At 37.0% G+C, this 17,102-nt stretch overlaps 1 protein-coding gene across 5 annotated transcripts in view; it reads left to right on the plus strand.

Moving 5' to 3' along the window:
• The window catches only part of phf20l1 (PHD finger protein 20 like 1), a 144,346-nt gene that overhangs the window by 44,291 nt on the left and 82,953 nt on the right, over positions 1-17,102 (plus strand). For 4 of the 5 annotated variants that reach the window (XM_069922217.1, XM_069922216.1, XM_069922218.1 and 1 more), the window contains exons 8-9: positions 1,078-1,209; positions 11,279-11,361. In XM_069922217.1, coding sequence (XP_069778318.1) covers positions 1,078-1,209; positions 11,279-11,361 — 215 coding nt within the window. The remainder of the gene's footprint in view (positions 1-1,077; positions 1,210-11,278; positions 11,362-17,102) is intronic. The other variant, XM_069922220.1, reaches the window with a different exon arrangement.

A 17,102-nucleotide genomic window follows, 5' to 3' on the forward strand; every position in this document is an offset into this window, starting at 1 on the left:
CCCATATTTCTCATATCCCGGAGCTGAAACAGTCCAGAGCCCTGGATGACTCAATTAGCTTGTAGAATAATACCCTTGATTAAACTTACCTTCTCCCCTTACCTTGGTTGCAGCAGTTGCTCTCCGAAGCCTCTGCTCGCCGTAGCCTTTCGAGCCAAAGCCTCAAAGCCGCACTCCTTGTTGTGTGGCTCGCTTGGCCGCTTATTTGCCTTACCTTTTTATTAGCCCTTGACCAATTAACCCCGTCGTTCTCACCTCGCCCCATCTCCTCTGAATATTGCCGAGCTCTGGTCTCCACCTTCTCCAACTCGCTGCTTGAACCCACTAGTTCTTGACCCTCGCCACTACTGAGTCTTTGATGAGGACTGGGTTGTGTTCCCTTGACTTCCTCCTGAAGTCCATAATCATCTCCTTGGTTTTGCTGACGTTGAGCTCAAGGTTGTTGTGATTTCACCATTCAATCGAGCATCCAAGCTCAATTTGTCTCTCCCACACAGTGTAGAAACCATTGCCAGCTTATGCCCTTTAATCTAAATTCATGTTTCTCAATTTCTCTCAAGATTTTCACTCCTACTTAGCTCAAGTGCTTGGATTATGTCTAATGCCATAGCTATTATTTGACAATACACAAAGGGATCCAGCATATTAAAAGGCTTAACCAAATTTGTTGCTAGAAAGAATTGTAATGGCCCATAAAATATTTTTTTTACCTTGCACTATTGTTTTTTTATTTATTTAATCTTAGCTGCCTTTCATAGACCTTTGTTTTTGTTCCCTTCCCTTCATTTCCCTATATTTTATGATATGTACATGCTGACTAACTCGAGCATTTTAGTGATTTTTTTTGGGTTGCAATTGATGCCAAACTTTGCCTTTGTTTTGATTATTGTTTAAGTGGTAAAGTTCAAAGTTATTGATACAGTGAATAACTTTACAATTGAAGTTGGTTGCTGGTATTCATTGCAAATGAACTTTGAATTTGAAATACTGTAAGTGTAATGGTGCGCCCAGTTGATAAATAATGTACCCAGGTGGTGAATTTGAATGAGAGTGACTATTTCTATTTCTATTAACCAGGAAACTCTGAGCCATTGACCTTTGAGCCAAAGCAGACTTCAGGACAGGGAGAGTCATCAGGAACTAGAAAGAGGAAAGCCAGTACGGTCTGTTCATTTCAGGCGAAAAGAGCGCGTCTCAACAAAATCACAGGTTTGAACTGATTGAGCAAACACAAGCATATTTTGACCAATCTACTTGTTTAATTAGTTTTTCTTTGGTGATAATATTGTCATTTCAGCCATCTTCTTTGGACTAAATTGATTGGTAATGAGTTTATTGGCATGTGCATTACATAATGTACATATGCAGCAAATTCTAACTTGCTACAGTTGAACAGGTTCTTTGTGGGGGAAATAAGGGGGGGTGGTGGGAGGAAGGGAACAACTACAAAACTTAATTTAAATACAAATGGACAATAAGTGTAAATTAAAAATAGCTAATAAATATTAACAATGACCCTAAAACAAAAAAAAGTTACTTGGCAATAGTCCAGATAGTCCTTTGTTGTGTCAGAGCAGTCCCCGATTACTACAACGAGGGAAGGTTCAAGAGCCTGGTAGCTGTTGGAAAGAAACTTTTCTTGAACCTAGAGATGCTGGTCTGCCTGAATGTAGAAGTGATTGTTGCATTTAGCAAGGTTAGTAGGTTTACAGATTATACCAAGATTGATGGGGTAGTGGATAATGAAGAAAGTTACAACAGAATTAGATGAAGTGGGAAAATGACTCAAAGAATGGCAGAGTAAATTTCATGTGTAAAGTGTTGCTCTTTGATAGGTTGAACCAGGTCATGACTTGCACTGGGAATGGTAGGGTCCAAGTGATTATTGTAGTGTAGATACATTGAATAATACAGCGCAATACGGGTCCTTCAGCCCTTGATGATGTGCAGACCCATATATTCCTTTCTAAAAAAAAAAGTATTTAACTCTCCCTACTCCATAACACTTTATTTTTCTTTCATCTATGTCTATCTGTCTGTCTATGAGTCTTTAAATTCCCCCAATGTTTCAGCTTCCTCCACCATCCCCAGCAAGGCATTCGAGGTACCCACAATCTCTGTGTTTAGAAAAAGAAATAGCCCTGATGTCTCCCCTAAACTTCCCTCCCTCAACTTTATACATATGTCTTCTGGTATTTGCTGATCCTGCCCTGGGAAGCAGGTGCTTATCTATGCCTCTCATAATTTTATAGACCTCTATCAAATTTCTTCTCATCCTTCTGTGCTCCAAGGAGAAAAGTCCCAGGTCTGCTAACCTTACCTGATAAGACTTCTTTCCCAATCCAGGCAACATCCTGGTAAATATCCTCTATATTCTCTCCATAGCTTCTACACCCTTCCTATAATGAGGTGGCCAGAACTGAAACTTAATACTCTCAGTGTGGTCTGATCAGAGATTTGGAGAGTTGAAATATGACCTCTTAACTATCCTATCAACCAGAGTGGCTGTTGTGTATAAGCCCGCCCTGCTGTACATCATGATGCCTGCGTCATCTGTTTGTATATCTGTTTCTCAGTAGCCAAATTAGTCTGATGATATTAAAGAATGAGAAAAGTACCATGTCTCTGAGTCCACATTGTTTAAGTGCATATGCGACTGTGGCGACGAGGAACAAAATAAACCCTAAGTGTGCTCCATGCACCAACCAGGGGAAGGAAGCAAAAGGATAAAGGTAAAAGGTGGCTACCTAACAAGCTTCACGAACTCCTGGAGAGAAAGTTTGGAAAATTCAATGAAGCAGATGAAAGTTTTTAAATTTTTTTTAAATTTTTCACACTATGAACCATATTGACCAAAATACACATAAACATTTACCTCTTGAATATACACAGTGTCATTTTCTCCCCTTTCCCCCCTCCCTTCCCTCCCTCCTTCCCACCCACTAAACGTTCAACATATATGACACATTAAACCCATTAAACAATGTCATCACACATTGAAAATAAACAAGAAAATTGTGTCATCTACTTTTACACACTGGGTCGGTTCATTTTGTCTTTTTCTCATTCTGTCATTGTAGGTGGTGGAGGTGCGTGGTAGGACTTCTCTGTTGTGTTCCATGTACGGTTCCCAAATTTGTTCGAATACTATGATGTTATTTCTTAAATTATATGTTATTTTTTCCAATGGAATACATTTATTCATTTCTATGTACCATTGCTGTATTCTCAGGCAATCTTCTGATTTCCAGGTTGACATTATACATTTTTTTGCTACAGCTAAGGCTATCATAATAAATCTTTTTTGTGCTCCATCCAAATCGAGGCCAAGTTCTTTAGTTATATTACTTAAAAGAAAGATCTCTGGATTTTTTGGTATGTTGCTTTTTGTGATTTTATTTAATACCTGATTTAGATCTTCCCAAAACTTTTCCACTTTCTTACATGCCAAATTGCATGTACTGTTGTTCCCATTTCCTTCTTACAGCGAAAACATCTATCTGATACTGTTCGGTCCCATTTATTTAACTTTTGGGGCGTAGTGTATAGCCTGTGTAACCAACTGTATCATGCGTAACCTCGTGTTTATTGTATTTCTCATAGTTCCGGAGCATAGCTTTTCCCATGTTTCATTCTTTATCTTTATGTTTAGATCTTGTTCCCACTTTTGTTTGGGTTTACAGCTTATTTCATCGTTCTCTTTCTCTTGCAGCCTGATGTACATGTTATAAATCTTTTAATTATCATTGTGTCTGTAATCACATATTCAAAACTGCTTCCTTCTGGTAACCTCAGACTGTTTCCCAATTTATCCTTTAAGTAGGTTTTCAGTTGGTGGTATGCAAACATTGTACTGTGAGTTATACCATATTTGTACTTCATTTGTTCAAAAGATAATAATTTATTTCCTGAAAAACAATTTTCTATTCTTTTGATCCCTTTTTTCTCCCATTCTCTAAAGGAAAGGTTATCTATTGTGAAAGGGATTAGTTGATAATTTTGCATCAATATTAATTTTGATAGTTGATAATTTTTTTTTCCTTTTTTTGTGAATCTTCTTTCAAATGTTGAGCAGATGCTGCAATACTGGTGAATTCCTATGTTGCACCAGCTTTTCATCCCACTTATATAGTATATGTTCAGGAACCTTCTCTCCTATTTTATCTAGCTCTAATCTGGTCCAATCTGATTTTTCTCTTGTTTGATAAAAATCTGATAGGTATCTTAATTGTGCTGCTCTATAATAATTCTTAAAGTTTGGTAGCTGTAAGCCCCCTTGTTTGTACCATTCTGTTAATTTATCTAGTGCTATCCTCAGTTTCTCCCCTTTCCATAAGAATTTCCTTATTATTTTCTTTAGCTCCTTGAAGAATTTCTCTGTTAGATGAATTGGTAACGATTGAAATAGGTATTTTATCCTTGGGAAGATATTCATTTTAATGCAATTTACCCTTCCTATCAGTATTAGTGGTAAAGCTTTCCAATGTTCTAAGTCATCTTGTAATTTGTTCATTAATGGCTGTTAATTTAATTTGTATAGATGGGCTAGATTATTATCTAGTTGAATACCTAGGTATCGGATTGCCTGGAAATCATTTAAATGGTGATTCTTTCTTAAACTTTGTGAAATCCGCATTATTCATTGGCATTGCTTCACTTTTATTTGCGTTGATCTTGTACCCCGATACTTCTCCATATTCCTTCAATTTCTTATGTAATTCTGTTATTGATAATTCTGGTTCTGTTAAGTATACTATGACATCATCTGCAAATAGACTGATTTTATGTTCCTTCTGTTATTTTTATCCCTCTTATTTTAATTTCTGTTCTTATCAGTTCTGCCAGGGGTTCTATAGCTAACGCAAACAGTGAGGGAGATAGTGGACATCCCTGCCTAGTTGACCTGCTTAATTTAAATTGGTTTGATATCTATCCATTTGCTCTCACCTTTGCCCATGGTCCCTTATATAATGCTTTAATCCAATTAATATATTTCTCTGGTAGGTTGAACCTCTGTAGTACTTTGAATAAATAATACCATTCTACTCTGTCTAACGCTTTCTCTGCGTCTAAGGCAACCGCCACTGTTGGCGTTTTGTTTCCTTGTACTGCATGGATTAAGTTAATGAACTTACAGATATTGTCCGTTGTTCGTCTTTTCTTAATAAATCCAGTTTGATGTAGTTTTACTATTTTTGGTACACAGTCGGCCAATCTGTTTGCTAATAGTTTAGCTATTATCTTATAATCCGTATTGAGTAGAGATATTGGTCTGTACGATGCTGGTATTAGTGGATTTTTCCCCGTCTTTGGTATATTGTAATTATTGCTGTTTTGCATGAATCTGACATGTTTTGGGTTTCTTCTATCTGGTTCATAACTTCCAGGAGAGGAGGAATTAATAAGTCTTTAAATGTTTTATAGAATTCTGTTGGGAGTCCATCCTCTCCCGGCGTTTTATTGTTCGGTAGTTTTTTTAATATATCCTGTATTTCCTCTATTTCAAATAATTTTATTAATTTTTGCTCCTCTTCTTGCAATTTCGGTAGTTCAATTTTAGCTAGAAACTAATCTATTTTGTCTTCTTTCCCTTCGTTCTCAGTTTGATATAATTGCTCGTAGAATTCCTTGAAGTTTTCATTGATCTCTGTTGGGTTATATGTAATTTGTTTGTCCTTTTTCCTTGATGCCAATACCGTTCTTTCAGTTTGTTCTGTTTTTTGCTGCCAAGCTAGTATTTTGTGCGTTTTTTTTCTCCTAGCTCATAATACTTCTGCTTTGTCTTCATTATGTTCTTCTCCACCTTGTACGTTTGTATTGATTTGTATTTTATTTTTTTATCCGCCAATATTCTTCTTTTTGTTGTATCTTCCCTTGTTGCTAATTCTTTTTCTGTATTTGCTATTTCCCTTTCCAGCTGTTCTATTTCCCGATTGTAGTCCTTCTTCATCTTAGTTACATAACTTATTATCTGTCCTCTGATAAAAGCTTTCATTGCATTCCCATGTATAAATTTATCTTTTACTGATTCCGTATTTATTTCAAAAGTACATTTTAATTTGGCGCTCAATGAATTCTCTAAAATCCTGTCTTTTAAATAGCATGGAGTTTAATCTCCATCTATACGTTCTCGGTGGGGTGTCCTCCAGCTCTATTTCTAATAACAGGGGTGAGTGATCCGATAACAATCTAGCTTTATATTCCATTTTTCTAACTCTTCCTTGGATGTGGGCTGACAACAGGAACAGGTCTATCCTTGAGTATGTTATATGTCTACCCGAATAATATGAGTATTCCTTCTCCTTTGGGTGTTGTCTCCTCCATATATCCAAAAGTTGCATTTCCTGCATCAATTTAATTATAAGTTTGGTTATGAAGCAGATGAAAGTTTGGGTAATTATGTAGAACTGCATAGCCCATAATATTAATGAAGGCCTGGTAATCTGAAAATGTGACATCTTCCTCAATAAAATGGGCAGGAAAACATTTGATTTCCTTCAAACTTTGCTGTCCCTGGAGGACTCAGGGACGAAAACATATATCGAGTTATGCACAGCTCTGGGGAACCACTTAAGCCACAGACCACCGTTATGGCAGAAAGGCAACAGTTCTATGAAAAGAGACAAATGCCAAGGGAGACAGTAAGTGAATACCTGGCAGCATTTGTGTAAATTGTCCAAACCCTGTCACTTCGAGCATTTTCTGACGCAAGCACTTTGAGACAGATTAGCGATGGGGGTTGGCAAATCACCAGGCAAAGCAGAAATGACTGGCAATGGATGACGAAGTAACTCTTGAAATTGCTTATAGAACTTTCTGCAGCTCAGAAATGGCAGACCAAAATTTGGATGTGGGCCAACAAGACCTTCTAGTCGGGAATTTTTCCTGCCAACAGTGCTTCCGACGCGGGATGTACAATCATTGCCCAGAAAACTTTTCAAAAATTGAAAATGCCACCATTTCAACAAAGAAAGACATATCAAAGCAATATGCCCAATTAAAGAAAGAGTAAAAAGCAGGGGAACTCAAAATTGTAATAAACACCCAGCCAAGGTCAAATCACTAACACAAAGAGAAAATAAACCTAGCAACAGGAGTAGGCAGCAGTAGCCAGGTCATGGCACCATGGGTGGCACTGCTGTCCAAGAGGGCAGGAAAAAGTGGTAGGGCAATAGTCATAGGGGATTCCATTGTAAGGGGAATAGATAGGAGTCTCTGTGGCTGCAAACGAGACTCCCGGATAGTGTGTTGCCTCCCTGGTGCAAGGGTCAAAGATGTCTCAGAGTGGCTGCAGGATATTCTGAAGGGGGAAGGAGAACAGTCAGCTGTCATGGTCCATATCGATACCAACGACATAGGTGAAAAAAAGGGATGATGTCCTACAAGATGAATTTAGGGATTTAGGAAGTAAATTGAGGAATAGGACCTCAAAGGTAAGAATCTCTGGATTGTTACATGTGCCACGAGCTAGTCAGAGTAGGAACAACAAGATAACTAGAACGAATTTGTGGCTTGAAAGGTGGTGAAGGAGGGAAGGTTTCAGATTCTTGGAACATTGGAACCGGTTCTGGGTCAGATGGGACTGGTTCAAACAGGACGGTTTGCATCTGAGCAGGGCCGGGACCTATGTTCTTGGGGGTTTGTTTGCTAGCGCTGTTGGAGAAGGTTTAAACTAATGTGGCAGGGGAGTGGGACCAAGTCCAGAGAGACAGAGGGATGTAAAATGAGAATAGAAGCAAAGGGTAGCAAGGTGAAAAGCATTAGTGGCAGGCAAGTAAAAGCGGTTGGAAAATCAGAAAGAGCTAATAATAATAGTAATAATAATAAACGCTTCCACCAGCGTTGTCTCCGCTCCATCCTCAACATTCATTGGAGCGCTTTCATCCCTAACGTCGAAGTACTCGAGATGGCAGAGGTCGACAGCATCGAGTCCACGCTGCTGAAGATCCAGCTGCGCTGGGTGGGTCATGTCTCCAGAATGGAGGACCATCGCCTTCCCAAGATCGTGTTATATGGCGAGCTCTCCACTGGCCACCGTGACAGAGGTGCACCAAAGAAGAGGTACAATGACTGCCTAAAGAAATGTCTTGGTGCCTGCCACATTGACCACTGCCAGTGGTCAAAGAGTAAAAGGGATAAGAGTGTGGCTAAGAAAGGCTGAAGGCTTTGTGTCTCAATGCAAGGAGCATTTGTAATAAAGTGGAGGAATTGAATGTGGAGATACACATCTGAAAGATGAATGCTGCTAGCTGCATACAACTTCAAGGTAAAACATAAAGTGGGAAGACTCAACAGTCATGCAGATGCCTTATCACACTTACCACTACCCGAAACTGAAGAAAAAGAAGAAATTATTAAATGGACAGCAGATGCAGCAGCTATCAACCAAGAACAGGTCAGATAGTTGGCAAAGAAACCCAAAAGTAGACAACGTTAAGCAAAGTCTTATACTTCACCATTAATGGATGGGCAGAATCTGAGGTCATACCAGAAGACCTGAAAGCTTACTTCACACGCCCCAATCAACTGTCAGTTGAAGAAGGATACTTTCTTTTGGTTACCCATACAATTATACTGGCCAAATAGCAAAACACCATATTATCAGAGCCACACCACAACACTATGTACCCTAATTCTCACTAGTAATCATGGGTCCGGTGTAGTATTGTTAGTTAGAGGGGGCCCATTCAGCATTTATTTCATGGGATGGGGGGGGGGAAAGGAAAGAGTGTTGTGTATAAGCCCACCCTGCTGTACATCATGATGCCACCTCCCAAATATCTCTGAATGTAGCCATGTTGGTCTGATGGTATAAAAGAATGAGAAAAGTATAACGTCTCCGAGACTTACGTCTCATTACGTAAGTGCATGCATGACAGCAGCAATCTTGAGGGATTTATGGATTTGAACCCCTTAGTTCCATGAAAGTGATAACAGGTGAACAGGCATTTGGCATGCTTGGTTTCACCAAATCAGGGAGTTGAGTACAGGAGCAGGGACGACATTGCAAGACGACAGTGAGACAGCACTTGGAGTATTGTGCGGAAATCTGGTCACCCAGCTATAAGAAATATTGTTGAGCTGGAAATGTTTCAGAAAAAGTTTTTGAATATTATCATGATGATCATCTTGAATTATAATAATCGGTTGGTTACGCTGGGTTTTTTCTTCCAAGACCAGATGAGAATGAGAGGGGACTTAATAGAGATTTATAAAATTGTGAGAGATTTAAGATAAGAGGCGAAATGATTTGAAATGCTCTTTGAGCATTTGAGAAAATGTTATTTGATGAAATTAATGAGAATTGGGGCTTCTTGTTAGTCTGCCAAATTTCTGAAATTTGTAGCATGCTGACTGCCTTCTGCATTTTCTTTAATGGACATTTGGATATTATTAATCGAGGCCACTCTATGTTGACCAAATTTAGTCATTCCTGCTTCTCTATTGATGTTTTTGTTTGTTAATTTTACTTATTCTACCTTAAAGTTACCCACTGATAAACATTCTGCCAACTGTTCATTGCAGTCTCTCTTTTAATAACTTTAAAAGAGTTTGCTGAACATTTTTTTCCTTTGGTTTTCTGCTTATTTTTGGTAAGAGATTTCTGCTTACTATTTAGCTCAGGTTATTAATCTTTGCAATTGGAGACAGTAGAATTAAATTGATTTAATTATGCTGTCTTTGTTAGATTTCACTAGTGGTGCATTTGCTTTGAATGATAAAGATTTTTGAATATCAGGTGAATTGTAGGATTTGAGATCAATATGATAAACTGATATTAAAGATTAGCCATGATCTTAGTGAATGACAGAACTGATTTCAGGGTCCAAGGTACTGATTTTGCTTATTTTTCATTATTATGTTCTTATCTGTATACTGGATTAAAATTAGCATCAAATATTCAATTTGGATTCCTTGAAAATCTAGCAAATCATTAGGAGTAAAATTATATTAATCAGGACGGTTAGTGTAGTGTTTAGCACAGTGCTTCTATAGTGCCAGTGACCTGGGTTCGAATCTGGTGCTGTCTGTAAGAAGTGGATGTTCTCCCTATGACTGCATGGGTTTCGTCTGGGTACTCTGTTATCCCCCCCATATTCCAAAGATGTACATGGTTAGTAGGCTAATTGTTCACATGAGTGTATCTGGGCAGGCTCATGGGCCCAAAGGGTATCACTAAATGCTGTATCACTAAATTAAAATCGATATAATTAAAATAATTATATTGGCTGCATCAATATAAAGGAATGTTTGTGTAGACTGCAATATGCAGTTAGATAGATGTTTGTCGGAGTACTCTGCCTTGTTTTGAAGCAGCAATTTCTAACTCTATTGAGTTGATGGTTTCATCCATATGGCAAACTCAAAACAAGAGATCATGATTTTAAAAAAAGTCACTAATAAATACACCAAACATTCAGGATAAACTTCTTAACCTAAATTGTTACGTTTTTCACAAGGTGGAGAGCATAATGCATTATGTTGGAAGCTAGATGAGCACATGAGGAAAATGGATAGAATGTAGAATTAATATGCTAGATCAAAAGTTGTCACCAATTTATTGAGGATAAACTGGAGTAACGTGGAATGAAAGATCAGCTTTTGTATTGTAAATTTATGTAATTTGCAGAAATGCAGTTGCAAACTTATCCTGAATTCTCTTTGAAAATGTAAATAATTAGAAATAATCTAAAGTTAAGAAAGACTAATTGACCATTGAAATATATAAAAGGTTTTTTTCTATTAAAACCAAATAAACATTTTAAAAAGAAAAGAAAATGTCCTGAATCTAATATGTAAGATAACTCTAAACACTTTTTTAACTATGGTATACACCATTTTCTGTTTAGTTCCACTGTTACCACAAAAAAGTCTTGCTATGGACTGTAAATCTGTAAAAAATTCATTTGTCAGTGAATTTCCTGTATTTTAATTTCTGTTCTTCTGAGTTTATTCTTTACTACTTTCTGCAATAAAACTAACTTTATCAAAACTTAGTTGATAAAATAGAACTTTTTGGCACAATTTCCACATTCAAGTACATTAGAAAAATTACTAAACTTTGCATGCCAACTTGTGTTTTGAGGGGATTGATTTTAATCGTATGACAGAAAATTTCATTTGAATACTTTGTGATCCTCAGGGGTTACTGAGTGAGAATCTGATGGGGAAAGCTTTTTGACCTTAAAAATATATTTTTTCTTGTACTGAATTACATTTTGTTCACTTTAAGGAATGACCCTATTAGGTAAATGTGCACAAAATGTCTTTTCTGTAGGCCTATTGGCATCAAAAGCTGTGAGTGGTGATGGTTCTGAATTGCTAGAAGATACGATTGGAAGCCACCCTGTGCCTGATCAGGTATGTAATTGTTTCTAAATCTGTTTCAGATAGATGAAAGAATATGGAGATTAAAATGAGATGATGCTAGTGAAATTTGAGTTTTAAAAGCCCACAGGATTTGGAGTGAATATTATTACAAGTTTGAAGTGTCTCCATGATACTTTACTCCTGTATTTGGCTAAATTTGTTGCATTCATTGAACGGACAAAATATCAGTTTGTTGCAGCTCCCCAATTTATATCTTGCCTTGAAGAAGAACATGGAAACAGAAGTGGGTTATTTCATTCCTTGAAACTCTTCAGTCATTCCGTGAGCTCAAGACTGATTTGCAAACCCCTTGTATATATGCCTTTTTTTCCAGACCTTTGATTAACCAAAAATATAATTTTACCTTCTGAAATTAGTAATGGGTTCATCAGTTGCTGTTTGTGCCAAATTGTTTCATAAATTCTACAACCCTGCATGTGGTTTGATGAAAGAAATTATACTTAACACTATTTTTTATCTTGTGATAAAAAGAGGTGTTTTGTAGATATTCTCAGTACATGTTGCTTCAAATATTGGAGAAAATTAAAGTTCACTCTGCAGGCAGTAATTTGTGATACTGATCCTCAACTTTTTACAAATTATCAAATGACTTGGATGAAGGCACTGAAGATATGATTTCTAAGTTTGATGACACAAAGGTGGAAAGGAAAATAAGCTGTAAAAAAAAAAAAGTTTGGAGGCCCAACAGGGATATAGATAGGTATGCGAATGAGTGAGGATTTGGCAAATGAAGCATCTGATGGGAAAGTGAAATTTTACATTTTGCCAGGAAAACAAAATTAAAAAGTATATATCTAAATGGTGAGAGATTTCAGCTTCTGAGATCGAGTTATCTTCTTGAAATGCGTCATGGACCAAGTAAACTTGAATGGCATTTAAACAAATTCCAAATAATTTGATTCGATTTGTATTTTATTAAATATGTACTTGATTTGAATGGGTCTTCCATCCCAGTTATATCTTGGTTGGAAGTTGAGCCAAACAGCAAATGAAAACTTTAAAACATGCAGATGGTGGAAATTTAAAATAAAAATAGAAAATGTTGGAAACACTCAGCAGGTTAGGCAGAAATGTAGAAAGAGAAATAAAATTTCAGGTGCTCTTGAAACATTGTCAGAGTAAAGTCTTTACCTGAAAGATTAACTGTTTCTTTTTCCACAGTTGCTGTCTGGCCTGAGAGTTTCCAGTTTTTTCCGCTTTAATTTCAGCTTGCTGCTGCTGAGTATTCACCTCGTATATATGTTTGTCCTAATGCACAGTCTCAAATGTCAACAGTTTCTACCCCCTTACCTCCCTTCCTCACCCTAAATCTGCTGAGTTCCTGCAGCAGTTTTTTTTTATTCTTTAAGCTTGGTGTTGATTTAATATTGGATTCTTAGAATTTAAAAACCTGTAGATGAAATAAGACCATCATTTGTGGAACAAAGTTTGAAATTTGAATTCCCTGATGGGGATGTGGAGAAGGTGGGAAGTTTAACAGAAGAAGGTTCTTGAGTTTTCCTCAATTTGTGATAAAAAGATTTGTTTTTAAACATTTTTCATTGTGTGCTTTTTTTGCAGTTTGAGGTCTTCTCTCAATCTTGTGTGTTATGAGGCAAGCAGCACCATGCTTGGTAATCTTGCCATGTAATCAAGTTTCCACCTTTAGCTCTAGATCCAAAACAATAAGTGCAATCTAGTGCTTTCATGTCTTTCCTAGAAAGCAATAACCAGAACTGCACACAATATCATACAGGTGCTCCCCTATTCACAATAGTCCGACTTACAATTTTTCAAAGTTACGATGGTTCAAATCTGTGCTTTCAATTTTGAGTTTCTGCACCTGTGATATGCGGTTCGCTACTCTCGCGATGCTGCGCAATGGCAGCATCGCACAAGAGTATCGTACTGCATACTTCAAACATTCCTTATACCCAGAGTGTTTTCAGCTGTGTATGTTAATGGTTTTTTTCAGGGTGGAATAAAGGTATTCAAAATTTAATTATAAAGAATAGTATGTATGGTATTCTTTTTTGATTTGATTTTTTTGACTTATGATGGTTTTGCCGGAACGTAACCCTAGGATAAGTTAAGGAACACCTGCAAGTGTGGTGTTGAGTATTGTTATGTTAGGATGTGGTGTTAAATACGGGCATGTTTTGATGTGCTGTTGAGTAGGGGTATGTAAATATGTGGTGTTGAGTATATGCATGTTAAATTGTAGTGTTGTGTAGGGGAATGTAATGATGTTGTGCTGAGCATAGGCATGTTGAATGTGGTGTTGAGTATGGGCACGTTAAGATGTGGTGTTGAGTACTTATAATTTAAGATACAAATACTATATATTTTGGAAGATATGAAGTTCTGACATTTCCTTCTTAAGGTCTCAGTATATTATAAGAAACTTCAAAGTAATAGGCACCCCTGTTGAGTGTCTCTTGTCCCATTCTTACTCTTTTTTTCTATTGTAGGAGGATAATGAGGGAGAGGGAGGTGGTATATTGGGGGGGAGTTCTTATTTTCTTTTTTATACCTCATGTACTTGTATTTTTTTGAATTATCTTTAATGATGTGTTTTATTGTGTGGTTTTGAACTAATAAATAAGCATCCATTTATGCAACTCCAGATTTCTGTGTCAGATTTCCAAGTTATGGCAATACATTTTCTTGCTCTTAGACATTCAAACTAGGTAAATCTATTTGAGATAAAAAAAAATATTAATTTTATTTTCATCCTGAATTGATTCTGATTGATATAATTGAGAATAAAATTATTTTAAGAGTCATTTATTTCTTGTGAAATGTTTTTTTAACTGCATTAATTGTTCTGGATGCCTGTTCTGCTTTTAATTGCCAGGCAAAAACTTTGTGAGTCATTTCTCCCAATTCATAATATTTCAATTTTGTTTTCTGAATTAATTTTTCAGTTCTATATATCTGAATAGTATTAATTTTTTTTGCTTATTGTATCTCTTCAGAAGATTTTTGCAATTGTTTTTCCAATTCTCCTATATCTTGTTCCAACTGATTAATCGCTTTCAAATCTTTAATTTTAATTGAATCACTAATAATCTGTCCCATTAAATATGTTTTAATTGCTTCCCATATATCAAATTTATTCTATACTGAATTAGAATTTATATTCAAAAAATATTGAATTTGCTTTCTTATAAAATCACAAAAGACCACTCATTTTAACAACATAGTATTAAACTTCCATCTATATGGTGAAGATTCTTCATCAGGCATTGTATATATCATTAAAAGTGGAGAATGATCTGATAAAATTCGAGATTTATATTCGGAAAAATTAATCCTTCCCTGCAACTCTGCAGAAATGAGAAAAACATCGATTCTTGAATAGAATCATGTCTATGGGAATAAAAATAATAATTTCTCTCCTTAGGACTTATCTTACGCCAAATATCTATTAAATTCAGTTCCTTCATCAAACTCGATGTAATTTTAGCGATTTTTGTTTTTGTTACCAATTTAGTTGATTTATCCAAAATAGGATCCAAACAACAATTAAAATCACCATCTGTTAATATTTTTTCATGAGACTCTGATAAATGTAAAAAAAAATATGTATAATTCTCATTATCTACATTTGGTGGATAGATACTCAAAAATGTCCACACTTCAGAATAAATTTGACAAAAAAAACCAAAGCACATCTTCCCATAGGATCTGTTATCTAACAAATGCTTAATATAGTTCTAAATGAGCTTCCTGCTGATCAAGGCAAGTATCCCTAATTACTTTTTTCCTTTAACTTTTACCTTCCTTTTAAGGATCTGTGTACATGCATGTTCAATGTCTCCTTACATTTCATATTACTCTTTCAATATGTACTCCATGCTGTATTTGTTCTCACAAAATTGTTCACACTTAAACACATCAATAGAAAGGTAGAAGCCGGAGAAGCCTGCTCTACCATTCAGTCTGATTGTGGATGGATGATTATACAACTTCAGTACCTTATTCCTACTTTATCTCCATTCTTCTTGATCCCTTTAGCCAATAGGGCCAAATCCAACTCTCCCATGAATTTTTCAAATGAACTGGCTGCAACAACTTCCTCTGGTAGGGAGTTGCGCAAGTTCACAAACTCTAAATTTAAAATGTTTCTCTTCATTTCAATACTAAATAGTTTAAATTTTATCCTTATGACCACTTGTCTACCTGCCAAAATGGGATTGATATTAGTAAGGGCTGAACTCTTCCATGAAATTAGCAAGGCAAAGCATGGATATGCACAGAGAATTCCCAGACACTGGCACCACAAGGTGCATGTGGCAGGGTATGCAAACCTTAACTGACTACAAGTTCACCCTGTAGGTCAGAGACAATGAATCTTCCCTTCCTAACATGTTGCAAAGCTTCTCCACAAATTTTGATGAGAAAAACAATATGAGACCAAAGAAAGCCTCATCTTCCCCTGAAGTATAGGCACCTTGCTTAGATAGCCATGGTTGGGGTGAGGAGGATCCTATACAGGGTGAATCCATGCAAGGCAACAGAACTAAACAACATACGTTGTCAGGAGCTGAAAGACTGTTCAACTCTGCGGCAGAGGTCCTCATGAACATCTCTGCAGCAGTCTAATTGTCCCTGTAGATTTGAGACAACTGCCATTCTGGTGTTCAAGACAATCACAGTAGCTGGATTAAATAACTTCAGCTCAGTGGTACTGATCTCTATGATCATGAAGTCCTATCAGTGGCTAGTAATTGAGCTCATCACATCACACCTTCCAGTAACACTGAGCCTGTTTTGTTTTCTCAACCCTCCAAATTGGTCCATGGATGAAATTATAGCCTTGACCTTCAACATTGTCTTGACCCACCAAGAGAATGATGCCTCTTATGCCAGGCCGTTGTGCATTGACTTCATCTCAGGGTTTCACATGACCATACCTCAGAGACTGGTGGATAACTCCTCACTGGGACTCGAGACCCCTCTTTGCAACTGGATTTTGGACTTCTTGACTGAAAGACCACGGCCAATCTGGGTTGTTAGCAAACCTGTTCAGCCTGGGCATTTAGTGCACTTCAGGGCTGTGTGCTTGGCCCACTATTATCCATGCTGCATATTCATGACTGCACTGCTGGATTCACCTCCAACAGAATCATCAAGTTTGCGAATAATACAAAAGTAATTGGCCTCATTGGCATACAGAGAGGAGGTTGGACAACTTGTAAAATGGTGCAAGCACAACCTGAGACTCAACGTGGACAAGCAAAGGAGATGATTGTGGACTTAAGGTGGACAAAGATCAACCTCTTTCCAGGACACATCAATGGTTGCATCGTGAAGAGAGTACTTGTGTTTATGAAGGGTGACCTATCCTGGTCCCATAATGCCACCTCAATAGACAGCAAAGTGCAGCCATACCTACATTTGAGGTTGAAGAGGGCACGGCTACTAGTCCCCATCTTGACCACATTTTACAGGAGCACATTTGAGAGAGTGCTGTGCAGCTGCATCATTGGGTGGGGTGATGGCTGCAAAGCATCAGACAGGAAGTCGATTCAGAGGATCTTCAAAACAGTCAAGAAGATCAACGGAGTGACACTTTCCAATAAATACTTGCTTGAAGGCGCATTGAGACACTTATTAGCGAAACGTTTTCAATTAGTTTCAATACAAGTTCGTATGTATTTTGATCCTTTATTTTAACATAAATTTAAAATGATCTTCTTTAACGTTGAAATGAATTATCCATAAAT

This window comes from Narcine bancroftii, chromosome 2, assembly GCF_036971445.1.
Source record: "Narcine bancroftii isolate sNarBan1 chromosome 2, sNarBan1.hap1, whole genome shotgun sequence".
NCBI lineage: Eukaryota > Metazoa > Chordata > Chondrichthyes > Torpediniformes > Narcinidae > Narcine > Narcine bancroftii.